The 16,418-nt window shown below is 40.4% G+C and overlaps 1 protein-coding gene and 1 long non-coding RNA gene across 2 annotated transcripts; one reads left to right on the forward strand and one right to left on the reverse strand.

The window, feature by feature from the left end:
* The first annotated feature begins 350 nt into the window (after positions 1-350).
* On the forward strand, positions 351-14,592 carry SAMTOR (S-adenosylmethionine sensor upstream of mTORC1). The gene is made up of 5 exons (XM_081928500.1): positions 351-599; positions 9,000-9,141; positions 10,021-10,185; positions 10,945-11,059; positions 12,708-14,592. Exons 1-5 carry the CDS (start codon positions 449-451, stop codon positions 13,335-13,337), a joined length of 1,203 nt encoding a protein of 400 aa, XP_081784626.1. The 5' UTR covers positions 351-448; the 3' UTR covers positions 13,338-14,592.
* On the reverse strand, positions 10,878-16,184 carry LOC309379386. Its single transcript, XR_014172469.1, has 2 exons — positions 15,002-16,184; positions 10,878-11,051 (listed from the first exon to the last, which is right to left on the reverse strand). It is a non-coding gene; the product is annotated as an uncharacterized lncRNA (long non-coding RNA).
* Between the last annotated feature and the right edge of the window lie 234 nt (positions 16,185-16,418).

Below are 16,418 nucleotides of genomic sequence, written 5' to 3' on the forward strand. Positions count from 1 at the left end.
GGATCTTCATGTCACTTGGACCGTATGGGTGGTTTATAATGCACAGTTCTGAGAACCTGCCTCCCCTTTACGCTTAGGCGTCGCCGCTGGTGCATTTGCTTGCTGCCTAGAGCTGCCCATGGCAGCAGAAGCGCTAGCAACATTCCAAAGGCCTAAGGACTACATTTCCCATCAAGCCACGGGGAGCGGGGTGGTGGGAAAAACAACAACGAAGCATCCGGAAACGGGCAGCGCTTCCGGCGGCTGCGCCTGAGAGGAAAGAAAGGCGCGAGACTACACTTCCCAGCAAGCCACGGGAGACGAGCCGGGCCACGTGACCTTCGCCAGACTTTTAATTCTGCCTGCCTGGCTTGCCGTGAGGCGCAGAAGAGTCCGGCGACGGCCGCCGCCCCCTTTCCGCGGAGGGAGCGAGGCGGAGCGCAGGCGCCCTGCTGCCGCTACCACAGCTATGGAGCCGGAGCTGGGGCCCCCCTCGGGCGCCTCCGCCTCCTTCCCGTGCCCCCCGCCGCCCCGGGAGCAGGAGCGGAAGCTGCAGCAGGAGAAGCTCTCCGGGGTGGTGAAGAGCGTCCACCGGCGGCTGCGCAAGAAGTACCGCGAAGGTAAGGCGGGAGAAGCCCCGACGCGCCTCTTCCCGCGGAGCCAAGGGACCGGGCGGAGGAAGCGGGGGGTCCCACCCGCACGGAGGTCCCTCTGTCGCCCGGGGGAAGCGAGGCCTTGGCCGAGGCCTGGCGGGGAAGCGGAGCCCGGGCCCCACCCCCTTTCCCCGCCTGCCCTGTAGGCCTCTGGCCCACCGGGCGAGGAGCAAGGCAGGAGGGCGGCGGTGGGGGACTGGGGTCGCGGGCCTGTGAGAGGAGAGGGCGGCCGCCTTGGGGCCTCCCTTCAGTCAAGAAACGGTTGTTGTTCCATCTTCATCGCTGTGCCAAAATGGGATCCGATGGCTTTCTTTCTTTCTTTCTTTCTTTCTTTCTTTCTTTCTTTCTTTCTTTCCTTCTTTCCTTCTTTCCTTCTTTCCTTCTTTCCTTCTTTCCTTCTTTCCTTCTTTCCCTCTCTCTCCCCCCCCAACGCCCCCCAATATATCAAGAGCCAGAAAAGTGGCCACAGGGATGATGTTAAGCGGTTGCCCGCAAAGGTTTAAGAGGGCGTGACATAAACCCCCAAAACATACACAGTATCCTGTATAATTCAGAGTATTATCGGCCACGAATCCAGAGTTTCAAGCCTCTTTATTTCAGCTACCTGCTGGGAAGCACCGTGGTAGAGATGGGTTGGGAGGCCACGAAGTGATGTTTTCTTCTGTGATCATGGTCCCAGAGCTTCGCAGTGTTTCCACAGCCCCCGTTTTGAATGCTGCCATTTTGTTCCAGAATGTTATGAAGCTGTACAGCATAATGGGTGTTGCTTTTACTTGGCGGGTATTCCAGCCTTGCTGCTTCAGATTATTTTCCTGATTTTGCCTGGCAAGTCCAGGAAGCTAAAGATGTGAAAGAGTTGCGGAAGGGAGATGGGGAAAATGCTACCATATTCTTTTCCTGGCATTGTGGGCAGTGAAAAGGATGAGGGCCTTTTCTGGACTCTCGGGGCTGTTTTCCACATTTCTGTTGCTTAAAAACAGGTGTACACACCCATATTTTAAGGCCTATGAGGTATGAAGTTACTTGGATGCAATTGGAGAGGGACGAATCCGGAAAGTTGACTACTGGGAATTCTGAAGCTATCCATTTCGGTATTCCGCTTGTTAAACAGACTCTTGCATACGTCTGTATTTGTTAGGCATCTCACCTTGCAAGGCTTCTCTCAGCCTTCATCCTGCATCCTTTAGAAAGACATTCAGTCCGGAATGTATGTTGAGATTGGCAAATATAGCAACAACTAGTTTAACTTTTCGTGGACTTGCATGAAATCATGTCAATGGAGTAATTAATCCTAGTAACCATTCCCCCAGCCCTCTTCTTGGCAATATGAAAATTCAAGGCAAGAAACAAATTCAGACGTCTCCTTCCAGCTCTTGTCATCATTTTGCATGTCACATATCCAATATCTAATATCTAAGTTTACTGAGAGAGAATTGAGGCCTAGTGTAAGCTGTTTGCTGAAGTGCACAGAGTGCAATAGAAGTGACATACTCAGGCCCTAGATACTTAAGGTCTTGGGCAGGGGTCGCCAAGGTTTACTGGCCATGGGCCAGATCACTCCCACGAAGATCATCCGTGGGCCGGACTGGCGCAGCATGATGCTGGAAATCACATCTGCGCATGCCCAGACACCGGAAATCATGCCTGTGCAGAAGCAATTTTTGGCATCTGCTTATGCGCAGATGCAATTTACGGTATCTGTGCGTGCACAGACACGATTTCTGGCGCTTCCCGGCGAGTCGGTGCACTGATTTAGCACAGCGTGGGGGGGACTCGCCGAGTGGGCAGCTTGGTTCAGGGGTGGCTCATGGGCCGGTAAAATGGTCTTCGTGGGCCGCATCTGGCCCATGGGCCACACATTGCCAACCCCTGGTCTTGGGGCTCTTATCCAAGGGCAACTGAATAAATCTCATCAAAGGGGTCAGCTAAAACAATCTTGCATGTTATCAAATAGGTTTAACAAACTTGCAAAACAAGCTATCTGATAAGGGTATTGGATAACATGCAAGATTGTTTTAGCTCATCCTCTTGATGAGATTTATTCAGCTGCCCTTTGAAAGTCCTTGCAACTCAAAACTTTTGTGTTGTTTCTAGCATACCTTGAGTTATCTTCTTTCATTGTCTTGTATTCTAATTTGTCTGGCATGTTTTGGGTGATGGGATAATATGTGTAATATGTGTGGGGTTTTTTTTGTTTTGTTTGCATTTTGGTGGAATTTGTAACATAATCTGTAAACCATGGGTAGGCAAACTAAGACCGGGGGGGGGGGGCGCAGATCCTGCCCAATCACCTTTTAAATCTGGCCCGCAGACAGTCTGGGAATCAGCGTGTTTTTATATGAGTAGAATGTGTCCTTTTATTCAAAATGCATTTCTGGGTTATTTGTGGGGCATAGGAATTTGTTCACCCCCAAAAAAATATATATAGTCTGCCCCCCCCCCAAGGTCTGAGGGACAGTGGACCGGCCCACTGCTGTAAGTAAACAGGAGCCCTTAATATATTTAGTGTGATTAATATGTCTTAAGCACAAGTGCAACCTAACTTGTCAGCCAAAATTCATGCATCTGTTATATGCTTTGTACTATAGCTATATTTATAGCATAACTTTTCTTATCCTAGTAAGACACGTTTTAGTAAGATGTATCTGTACCACATCTGTAGAAAACACATGTATTTGTACTATGAGAAACCCTGCTGATAGAAAAAGGATTATAAGGCAGCTTGGTCTAGAGATGGCCTTAACCACTCCGCTAGTATCATTTTTTGTTTGTTTGTTTAGATTTATATACCACCCTTCCATCAAAAGATTTCGGAGGGGTTCGCAAGATCCCATTGTGTGTGGGATCTAATATAATAATGAAATGGCATCCTGGTGCATTTCGTTGCCTCTTTGGTAGATTCAGTCGTGGAATTTTACTGCTGACCCTTAAATAAAAGTCTTGTTTGAATGTGGTACAGATATCCCAAGTCCTCTTTGCATGTCAAAGAGGTGGAAATGTAAATTTCATACTGAGTAGCTAGTTTGACTAAAATGTTCATAACCATTTTCTGTGATGCAGAACAACTCTGGTAATTAAGCTTTTTGTGTGTCCTCATTTACAACTGAAGGAAGCAAATGTACCTGTAACTGCACTTTCTTGTAACCATGCACTGTGACTCTTGCCCCTCTGGGGTGTATCTTCCCACTGCCCATCTAAAAATTTAGGCAGGGACCTATCTCATTTGCCATGTATAACACGATGGTACCGTGTATATTGATGCTACACAACAATAATTTTACTTCTATATTATCATCAGCTATTTAAATAAGGTATGAGCCATTTCCTTGATGGCAATTACTTCCTCCCAGAGGTTGCAAGATTATCCTGTGGACTTGGCTTGATTACCTTAATAACTGCTGTGGATGAAGGAAATGCCATTCCTGATATGGTAGTTTCTACATATGTTGTGGCATGTTCTTGTCATCCTTGCTTCTAGATTGTCTGTGACCTCTTCTAGCTGAAATCTTGGCACACAAGGAGCAAAGTGGGTGTACAGTAGCATTTCCAGTTAAACCATTTCACTTATTTTGAATGAAATAAATGTCATGTTGTGGTATTTCAGGGTTTTCTTGCAGAAGATCAAAGAAAGCAAGTACTTGAAATCAGTCCATCGCTGCTAGTATATCTCTTAAGTATATCCACTCTTCTTTAGAGCTCCACGATCAGCAGTTGCTAATGGGCTCCCATATGCTTCATCATAGAAAATTGGTGGGAGAACCTATATCTAAGAGATTCCATGGTTGCATATGCTGACGGGGCTCGGCTCTGCTAGCCTGAGGCAGAATTAAAAAATGGAAATTTTCAGCCCATAGTTGCTGAAGGTAGGACCTTCTTGTAATGGAAAGATTTAAGGAGTAACACTACAGATCTGCCTTTAATTTACTTGTTTGCGTAATAGGTGCAAAAAAGCAATAGACAAAGTACATTTACTGTTACCTCCTTGGAGTAAAAATGCATGCATCAGAAGAAAACAAGCACTTTATATATACCGTATTTTTCGCCCTATAGGACGCACCTAGATTTTTGGGGGGGAAATAAAGGGGGAAGCCCTCCGCCAGCCTCCAAACCAGGTCGGGAGACAGCGGGATGGCGCACTGCGCCTCCCCGCTGTCCCCCAAGTTTGCGGGGCTGGCGACGGGGAAGAGCAGGCTTCTCCCCCCCGCTTGCCTTCTATCAAAGTCGGGGGACAGCGGGATGGCGGCGTTCCGCCTCCCCACTGTCCCCCGAGCTTGTGGGGCTGGCGGTGGGGCTCTCCAGGCTTCAGTGAAAGCCTGCATTCGCCCCATAGGACGCGCACACATTTCCCATTCATTTTTGGAGGGGGAAAAGTGCGTCCTATAGGGCGAAAAATACAGTACATAAAACCCATCAGTTGTCTCCCATTTGTTAAGCAAATGGGATGAGTATATAGTTTTCACAGAGGCTTAAGTTTCAATTTTCCATAGTGTCAGCTGTGTCTTGAAGTTAATAAGCTGATGTAGGTTTTCCAAAGAATGTACTGTGAAGAAGCCATTTTAATGGATGTGCTCCTTCTGTCACTTTGAAAGACGGTAGTGAAAGGAAATGTTGGCGATCCAACTTTGAACCCTAATCCTTAGTATATGTGGCATACTTTCTGGCATTACCGCAATTACATTAGTGTTGTGGCAGTGTTACATGTTGTGGTCTTTTCCAGGCATACTGTTGGAAAGTTCCCCACATGCTCATAAAAGAATTACCACTGTTGAATCTTGAATGAAGAAACTTTGATTCTTGTAGAAGACTTTCTTTTCTTGAAATGTGCAGTGCTTGTAGCCCTGATTTGTGGATAAGATATAGTTTTCAAACACAGGCATGAATGAGAGCCAATATAGTTGTGCTGGGGTATGCACATTTTAGCATGATTTCGTCACCAACTACTTTCACTTGCCATGCCAGCACTATTCCTCCCCAGGGGCTCTGTTATGAGGACTTAGGGTGGTGAGAAGGATCTTTGTATCTTAGTTTAGCCATTGGAACTTATAAATATTCTCACAGCTTTGTCCTTTCTCCAAATGTTGAGCGGTGAAGGGCTCCTCCCAAGATTTCTGCATCAGAATCTAGTGAACTAGGCTCTCAGTATTATCTTGTAAGGGGAGATGTTACTAGATGAGGGGGTGGTTGCCCTCTGTAGTCACTCCTAATGATTGGCTTTATGGACCTTTTAGGTTGACAACTTACTTAATATGCAAGTTACAAGTTCAACCCTTAACAAAACTGAGTTCTGCACAAGTCTTTCTCCATAGTTTTGTCTTATTTTATCAGTTCACATCTACATTGAATTGGATGTGCTTCGGCTGTATAGTATGGTTGTTATGGACTGTTAATATGTGACCCACACCTAAAACATATTCAACCAAATATTGAAGTAAACATAGTTGAGCAGTTTTTCTAGTAGTCAAAATTAGTTGAACTGAAATATTTGGTTTGGAGGTTAAATATGTAATAAGGTGCACAGTTTAATCGGAATGTGAGATGCAAAGCTTTTTAGTTGGAATCTTTTAAGTATCTTTAGATGTGACAATTCAGTGGCATACGGTTTCCTTAAGTTATTTATATTGTAAGGGGGAAAATTTAATGTACTGTATGCAGGTGGGGGGAGGGAAAGGAATATGAGTGTCCAGCCACTACTTTTGAACTGTGCCACTGTTCTCTACCAATATACAGATGTGCTTCAAGTAATATACATCTGTATATTGGTAGAGAACACCTTGCTGTATTTTTATGAAATGCAATCTATACATATTCCAATAAACAAAAATACATGAATATGGCTCCAAGCTAACTAATGTATTTGCCTGATACCCATTGAACACATGTTTGGGACACCAGATCTGAGCCTAACCTGGTCTCTAGGCTTGCTATGAGGCTTTCCTGTGGTGGGGGTGGGGGGACAGGACTTGATTGGTCAATCTTTCACTTATTCACACAGTATCAGATGCCTCTCCACAGAACTCAAGGGTGTTCTGCATGCACAGAAGTCTTTGACCCTTTGCGTCCTTTCATTATGTTGAAGCTTTTTCCTGACATATTCATTATACTTATGAATAACTTTATAATTCAAAGCAATCTAAGCTACCTGTCAGCTCAGCTCTCCTTTAACCATTATGTTATCCTGATACCCAGTATGTGTACAGTACATTGTTTATTAACTATATTAAAGGTGGGGGCACAGATATAAAACACGAATCGCTGCACTGATTTGAGAGATTTAATCTTACATCACAGAGGTGGGGACAGTGTGGCCTTGCAGTTGGTTACAGCTACTGAGGCATTTGTGTATAACTAGATACATGTGTATTATTTATTTCTATTATTTACTAAATTTGTATAGCACCCCTTCATCCATAGATCTCAGGGTGATCCACAACATAAAAATACGAGATAAAAACACACAAAACACATAATAAAAACAAGAACAAAAACAAACCATTAGCCAACCCACCCCAGTTCACAGTAATACCAAGATGAGATTGCAGCTGCATGCCAATCCCAGGTTGTTTACATGAAGGAAGGTGTAATTTGAAGCATCCAAGTGGTGAATAACAGCTGTTTAAAATAATTATTAGGAAGTTGTATGCAGCGTTGCTTCCTAGTCTTTTCTTAAGTGTTTTGTAAAATATTTTGGAATTCAAATTTTGCTTTTGAAAAAGCGAGAGGGTAAAATCTATTAGCACCCATTTTATTTTGATTTATGGCATGCTGCTAATTTTCAGTTATCTACAAAAGAGCTTTTTGGGTGTGTACAAGGAAGTGCAAGAATCAAGTATGTCATTGCCTTTCATTCCAAGCTCTAACAACAACAACCACCTGGTAGTAGCTTTTTGAGCATTCAGTCTAATTACCTTTTGACCACTTGGCTTACAGAGGATAAAATTTATTTGAGTACAGTGGTACTTCTGGTTAAGTACTTAATTCGTTCCAGAGGTCCGTTCTTAACTTGAAACTGTTCTTAACCTGAAGCACCTCTTTAGCTAGTGGGGCTTCCCACCGCCGCCGTGCTGCTGGAGCACAATTTCTATTCTCATCCTGAAGCAAAGTTCTTGACCCGAGGTACTATTTCTGGGTTAGCGGAGTCTGTAATCTGAAGCGTATGTAACCTGAGGTACACCTGTATTTTGGCATTGTGTGGGTCAACTTTTCAAGTAACCTACCCTGGTGTCCCTGAAGGGTGAACAAAATGATACTGTACCTACTGTGAGGAACAGGTTAAGGGAGTACAAGCAAAAAAACATTGGGTAATAGCTGAGAGTTGGGAAAATATTTAAAAAGGGTGCTTTAATACAAGCTGAAAGTCTTCTAGAATCTAATGTTTTTTTGTAACATAAAAATAGGCTTTCCCTGCCACTATACTACAGAGTGGTAGCTTTCCATTTGGTGCAACACTGAATTGGTTACTAGTTGTGAACTGAACAGAGAACATCAGTCAGTTATTTAGAAGAGATTATACAGCTTTCCAGTGTTGGTTACATCAGCATAGTTTAGAAGGTTCAGGAAATGGTGGTTAGAGTAAATTCAATCTTGGATGGTAAACAGTTTGTCTTATTAGTAATCTGATATTGTAGTTTGTCTGCTGAGCCAGAAAAACAAGCAAAATTTTCCATTAGGGTAGTGAAGGCCCTTCATGGGACCTGAAAGAGAGGGGAGGGAAAGGAGGAATGAGTTTTCTCCCTGGATCTCTTCGCTGCAGCACAATCAGTGCTTGTGTGGCTTCTCCAATATGAGCTTGAAAGGGAAGTAGGATAGCAAAGGATAGGTTACTGTGCAGAGTAAACAAGGGAGAAAACCTGAAGTGTTGTAATCTAGTCATATGAGTAACTTCCTTAACGAAGTCAGACTAAATATGCCAGGTATATATTTTCAACAAACAGCTTCAAAAACATTGTAGGCAAGGCTCTTGAGCTACTTTTGAAAATATCTTTTGCATTGGTGTAATTGTAATCCAATTTTCTGTTCTGAATAATGAGTAATCCTTTCTGTGGGTACTTGGGAGATGGGGCAATAGAATATCTCTTTTGCTCCATAGGGTTGTTTCCTTTCCAATTCAACAAACTTGATGCAATCCTCAGATGGGTTTGAGGGAAATATTTCATACCTTTTTTCCTATATGACTTAAGATCCATACTGTATTTTTATACCCAAACAGAAAATGAAGCTGCTAGTTGGTTTCTGCTATTTCTGTTTAAGTTTGCACAATTAAGTTTCTCTCTTCCCCTCATTACAATGCTTCCACAATAAGCCGGACCCTGGTTTTGATGAAGACTCGTCCATTATTCTCACCCGTCTCTTTTTTGTGTGTGTTTTTAGTGGGGGACTTTGATAAAATCTGGCGTGAACATTGTGAAGATGAAGAAACACTCTGTGAATACGCTGAGGCAATGAAAAATCTGGCAGATAACCATTGGACTAAAACCTGTGAAGGAGAGGGCCGCATTGAATGGTGTTGCAGGTAAGTGGTCTAATGCAAACTATTGAGAAAGTTGTTTTTGGTCATAAGCTTGCAGGATTTCTACAGGAGAACAGATTGCAAAAATACATTTCCACAGAATATATGTTTCTGTATATAATTGCTTTCAGGGATCTGTTTTTGTTTTCTTTATATTTGTAACAGTCTTTGTATTTAACAAATAGTGAATGGAAAACGTGTTTCTATCAAATGTATACAAATGGAGACCTTCTTTCCCAAACCCAAGGTTTCATGATGTTTTCTGCTGCCAAGCTTTGTTTTCAAACCACATGCTTGGTTCTAAATTGATGGATTAAGACTGCCTCACTAGACAGGTGGAGATTAAAAGGGATTTTAGTTGTTCGTTCCAGTTTCTAGAATAGATGTACCCAGTAATACTGGAATGTGAAGACCCACCTGTAGTGTAGAAATGGCAGTTCCTTGGGCTCTACCCATGCAGTCAAATGAAAGCACTTAGTTTTCAGATTAACAGTTTTAGTTGCTCGTTCTGGTTGAAATGGGGTGCGGGATACAGTTGAAGGGAAGCCCTGTAGGGATATAAACACCAGCTTGGTGTGGAAAACACTTCTAATAAGACAAAAGATTCAGAAGAAGAAAGAAGGAAAGAAACATTAATTGCTTGTGATCCTGAATAAACTGCATGGTCTTGAACAGATAGCTCGGGATACTATATCACATTAATTAACATTTGGCGCAAACCCATTTGTTTAATTTTATGTGTACAATCACTTCAAATCATTCTACCGAGATAAGGAATAATTATATTCTGTTCTTTGAAATATATAGATAAGAAAGTGCCTTTAGAAAATGATAATGAAAACTGTTTTGAGTATCCTTTCCCCCTCTTTTTTTCTCCCCAAGTGTGTCACGGGAATATTTTCAAAATGGTGGGAAACGAAAAGCACTGGAAAAAGATGAGAAAAGAGCAGTTCTTGCTACTCAAAGTATTCAAACCATGAGTATTCACCCAGCTTCCAAAATAGAGGATTCTTCTGAAAATTCAAATCACAGTTCTATAATGGATGAGTAAGTGTTATCAGAGGGCAGATGTGGTGGTGGTGGAAGATCATTTGTGTGTGTTTTGTGAATTTAGCATGCTAGACTAAGTAGGCATTTTAGAGTCCTTTTTATTTTACTGAAGGGGGTCATGTATGTGATCTAATGTTTCTGTTAAAATCAGTGGGACTTTAAAAAGCTTACATTTGGCCTAATCATGCCAAACAAGAACTTTATTGCCAAACAACACCAGAGGCAGCCTGAAGTGTATTGTCTAAACAATAGAAACTTATTTTTTTTACCAAAAAACCTGTAAGAGTTGTGCAATTACTAAACTTATTGTGTGTTATAAGCAAAGGTCAGCAGAAGCAGGAAACCTCTATTTTCCCAAGAGACAATAGGACCTATTTAGCTTTCACTAAATAAATTTATTATTATGTTACTTTTTGGACCCATATGAAGTCTCCTTCCCTCCCAAAAGAAAAAAACCTTTCAGAAATGTGTTCAGAACAAGGACCTGCTTTGCTCTCTCAATAGCTGAATCACATGGAAGTACAGTTTGAAGGGGACTAGGAAGAGGGTTAGGAATTGCCTATGTGGGAAGTTGTGGGCTTATGGAGTAGACAAGGTTTCTTGGGAAATGCCTTGGCTTATTTCCAACCAAGTATGACCAGGACATGTCACCATTCACCAGTTATATAAATGCAGCTATATGTTTCCTGTTTTAAAAGATTCACAGATTTTTTTTCTTTAAAGGTTATTTCACAATTTGAATCCCCTTCTATTTAGATTGCTACATCCTTCAGGAAAGATCAGATTACTTGATGTTGGCAGCTGTTTTAATCCATTTTTGAAGTTTGAAGAATTTTTGACGGTTGGCATTGACATTGTCCCAGCTGTTGAGGTATGAAACATTTGTCAGTACAGATAATCAAGAAGATTATTAAATCCTTAACATGCAAAAAATTATTCAGTTGGATACTAGCAGCATGCACTTGGCTTGTATCCAGCTAAGCCACACTCAAAGCAGACCCATTGACTAAAGTCCACTGATTTCAGTGGCTCTAATCGTGACTTTCGTCAGATACAGTCATATATGTTTGGGTTTGTTTAAGCATTCTATCCACAAATCAATGTGTCATAAAAAGTAAAACTTTTAATGGAACAGTGCAATCCATTAAAGGTAGCAGTTTGGTCATTGGATTTTTCACTAAGAACATGATCTATCCAAAGTTGAGTACTGCTGAACCCCTTGATTACATGCTGTAAAATTCAGGTAAAAATCAGTCTGGGAAATGTCAAAACATATTTTGCTTCCTGAATTGTTTTAAAACCAATGTTTTGTATGAAAGACAGCTGCCAGGGTTTTCTTTATTTTTATGTGTATTTATTAATGCATTGAATAATCACTATGAATTTTGCAATATTCCTTTAAATTCCATAGTTCAGTGTTACATCAAAAGTATAATTCAGTTCCTTTGTGCTTCAGAATCAGGACTGCAGTGGTTAGACTACTTAATTGGGGGGGGGAGTGCCTCCAATCATCCAACAGATTTCTTGTTAAAAATAATTAGTAATATTTAGTATTGGTGCAAATGCCTAGAAAAACAGCAGATGGCAAACACCATCTTATGCCATTCCCACTTTCTCCCTTCCATAGAAGGGAATGTCTCTTATAAAATGATACCCTCTATGGAACAAGTACCTTGTCTAAGAACAAACTATGCCGTTTGCTTAATTTTTATTTTTTTAAAAATGCTTTACACATATGCCTGTTTAATTTATCAGTTAATTGACTTCTGTAACGCCCTATACAGGGGGTTGCCCTTGCACGATACAGAAATTGTGATTAGGGCAGAATACTATTGCTAGAGTGCTGTCACTTTTGGCATGTGGTCTCATGAGACTTCTGTCTTGGAGGATGGGCAGTGGCTGCCTATATGTTAGTGGGCCCAATTTAAGGTGCTCTTGTTGACATAGAATGCCATGAACAACTTGGAAGCAAGGTATCTGAGAGAACACTTCTGCTGATACCAACCTACCCCGGCCTTGATATCAGTGGAGGAGGTTCTGCTTGTTGTATCTTCCCTCTGTTGAGTGTTGCTTAACTGCCGGGTATGCGAGGTAGAGCCTTCTTCGTAATGATAAAACTATCTTTCTCTAGTAGGGCATCGACAGTTTACACCTTTGAAACTTTATCACCAGCTACAATACCTTTTTATTCACCCAAGATGATGGTGGAGGTGGCTAACAGCTGTGATCTGCGGGGTTGTTGTTTTTTTATGCCGTCCAACTCAGTGGGCTTTCTGATGTTTGGCTGCTACAGAATTGTTTATTATATCTATTTCAATTTCTTACATTCTGTTTTTGTTTTGGAAAATGCTTTGCGATTCTTTTTCTTGATGGAAAATGCTCTACAAATGTTTAGAATAAAATACTTTAGCTCAAAAGATTTATCTGTTCACGGTGTAGCAATGCTTCAAATGCGTAGTTTTAATGTACCTGGCTTGCGCCATCCAAGTATATTACTGCATCTGTGTTTCTTTTCGCAGAGCGTCTATAAATGCGACTTCTTGAACCTTCAGATTCAGCAACCTCTTCAGCTTGCACAAGATGCCATAGATGCTTTTTTGAAACAGCTAAAAAATCCTATTGATTCCCTGCCTGGAGAATTGTTCCACATTGTGGTCTTCTCCCTCCTCCTATCTTACTTCCCTTCACCTTATCAACGATGGATATGTTGCAAAAAGGCCCACGAACTTCTTGTATTGAACGGATTGCTGCTTATTATCACTCCTGACTCTTCCCATCAGAATCGCCACGCTATGATGATGAAAAGCTGGAAAATTGCTATAGAATCCTTGGGCTTTAAACGTTTCAAGTACTCAAAATTTTCTCATATGCACCTGATGGCATTTAGGAAGATCTCACTTAAAACAACAAGTGACTTGGTGAGTAGGAACTACCCAGGGATGTTGTACATTCCCCAGGATTTCAATAGTATAGAAGAAGAGGAATTTTCTAATAACTCCTGCTACATCCGATCTGATGCGGAAGATGAACAACTGGCATACAGCTTCATGGAGCTTCCAGATGCTCCTTATGACTCTGACTCTGGGGAAAGCCAGACCAGCTCTATTCCTTTTTATGAGCTAGAAGATCCTATATTGCTTCTAAGTTAATGTAACAATTAAAATATGCTATGAAGTTCAAACTCCCTTTACTGTAAAACTAATTTTGCTATACTGACATCTGCTCTGCACATGAAAGCATTTACAAAAAGGAAATTCGAAAGGTTTTTGGGAGCCATCACTTTTTTCTACTTACGGATTTTAAAATTTATTCTTGTATTGAAAAGCTGAAGTGCATGTTTTATGCAGAATGGCTCATGTCCATAGCATAAACAGGGTTTACTTTAATATTTGTATTGGTAAAATACTCCGGAAAGGTACAATTTCCCCTCCGGCCTCCAGTGCTGTGAACTGTGATTTTGCAAATATGCTAATGTTTCTTGGTGTGATATTTTTAAATCTCAAGATATGATTTTTGAGGTTCATGCTAGCATTTCTTAGAGGTTTGGCGCAGAACGTTTATAGTATGCACTGTTAGTGTTTGACTTGAACAAAAAATGGACCTAGAACAAAGTTTGGGTTGAGTCAATCTTGATAGGGTAAAATGAAAATCTCTGCAGATTGGTTTTACATGTCTTTAGTGCTGCAATTAGGACATTTCAGGAAGAGATTAGATTCTCTTGCCCCTGATGCTGTTGGAATGATATATAACACACACATATAATGGTAGATTTAAAATATGGGATTATTATTATTTTTTTGTTAACTTCCAAGGTACAATATCCTTGCCATTTTTTAATTACACTAACATCATTGCCCACACTACAATTTTTCATTGTATTTTGTGTTACAAAGTATTTTGCATTGAAGTAGTTCAGTACAAAGCTGCATAACAGTCCCTTCCAGAAGTCTTTGATGCATGAAATCAGCAAAGTATTGAATTGAGCCTCATTATAATCCTACATATTTTTATTAATGTAATTTGTAAGTTTTCCCCGCAGCTATGAATGAAAACAAATAAAGGCACTCTAGTGTTTTGGAGGGCTAGATGACTAATCTGCATAATAAATCTTTTTTAAAAAATTCTGAAGTTCACAAGCTAAGAAACTGGTTTCTTTGGTGGCAGATAGAAAAATGAAGTATAACTTGTTTTCACAAATCTAATCCTGGATGGAACTGTTTCCTTTTAAACAAATTCTGTTTTATTAACTGCACCAACATTTTTTAAACTGCATCAGAATTTTTGGACTCCTATATCTAGCTTCCATATCAGATTAAAGGCATTTGTTTTCACATGTCTTAATGTGGGTTCAAGCTGATACAAGTTGAAATATATAAACCAACAGCCAAAAGACCCTATGGTTTCTGTAGTTTCATAAAATGAAAATCAGTAAAATATATTTAAAAATAAATAAAATGGCAGTTTTAATAAATGTTGGCCTGGTGTTAAGCAGTCAGCTGCCATTTCAGGAGTGCCACTACACAGCTTGAAAGGGATTTCTGTGTGTTTAAAAATGTGTACAAGTTTTACACTCCCACCAAAATGTCACACTAATGTTTCACAAAACTGACATCTCAACTTGCTTTTTGAATACTGTTAAGTAGTTTTTATACACAACTTTCATACAGTGTGGTGTTGCTTTGTAAACATTTTTTTGTACCTCTTGCATGTAACATTAAAAAACAACCCTATGAATGTTCAGATTTGACTGCAAGTAACCATAGGGAATTTATGTTTAAAAGAAAACCTGATTAATTGTAAGGTTTCTTCTTACCTTCTGAAAAGGACAGTGTGATCCCTCTGAAGGCTTTGTGGCACAGCCTCAGGCCCAGATTTGGCCGGCCACTCACTCACTTAATCCCACAGGCAAAAGTAGGATGTGGATGGGCTGCATCTGTGACAACAGGGTGATTGCCTGTCATATGCTGCTTGTCATAACTGCTATCTTGTAGAGTGGCAGTTGGCACTCAGAAGCATCACGCCCCAGTTAGTTTGATTATCCATTGAACCAAGAATAGTTGCTGCATAGGCAGGTAGAGGTTTCCTACATCTAATGCTAAATGTTCCTTTTCATTTATTTAAAAGCTTCCTAGGGTGTTTTTGTGTGTGTTGGGAGTAGGTAAAGCTGCCATGCTGGTGCTACCTTTTCTCTCATTCCAAAAATATACTTCTCAAATGTGCAAGATGTGCAGTTTAATATTAGCAGAAAGTCCCTAGGACTTCCTAAGCATAGGTGCATTTCTGTTATATAGTGCATGTTAATGTTTTCTCATTCATTCAGATCCTGAAATTCAAGTCATGATATATGTAAGTGAAATGGTTTAAAACTTTTAATGGTAGAAGTTGGCCAGTAATATCTGATGGCTTGGTGAAAGTGTTGTGGATCCTTCAGTAGAGGAATCACTTTATTATTTCCCCAATTGCCCTAATGTGAACAAATATTTTGGAGCAATTAACCACCCCCAAGTAATATTTGCAGGCACATTTTATTTTAAATGGACTTGTTACTGGAATCTCACTAGAAATACAGAGAAAGCTGTGTAAATCTGGGGAGTTTTAGGGTTACCAATAATAAAGGAATCCAGGTCAACGCAAGGAAGAATGTGTAGCACAAAAAAATTGAATTTGTGTTTTCATTTCATTTAAGTTTTTTTTGTGAACACATTAAAAGAAGGTACGCAAACAGCTTTTGAGTATTGCTTGGTGTGTGCTATATTGCCCAGTTTGCTCTTCGCTATGTATGAGGACACTACTTCAATGATTAACTTGTTGCAAAGTATACAGTGTGAGTGCAGCATTTTATCACAAACCATAATAATCTGTATATTTATACCAGATTTTATACATAATCTTCAGAAATGTTTTAGAGGTATTCAGAACTGGGAAAAGGGGCCTACTTCATCAATCCAATAATGCCTTGCTCTGGTCCCACCAATTTGTTTATTTTTAATATACCTGATTTATAAATAATATTTTAAAATTTAAATAATAATTAAACATCAACTGTAGGAAACTTTATAATTTTTAGTTTATAATTAAAATAACATGTATTTTACCCATATCAATCATTACACACTCACTTAGAGATTAAGGCTTATCCATTTCTAATATATTTTGGTTCATATATAGCAGATAAAAATATTTAGCACTCTATGTGCATTCATTTATTTCCAAAAAAAAGTAGTAGAACA

Source organism: Podarcis melisellensis, assembly GCF_964234715.1.
Source record: "Podarcis melisellensis genome assembly, chromosome: 10".
Classification (NCBI taxonomy): Eukaryota; Metazoa; Chordata; class Lepidosauria; order Squamata; family Lacertidae; genus Podarcis; species Podarcis melisellensis.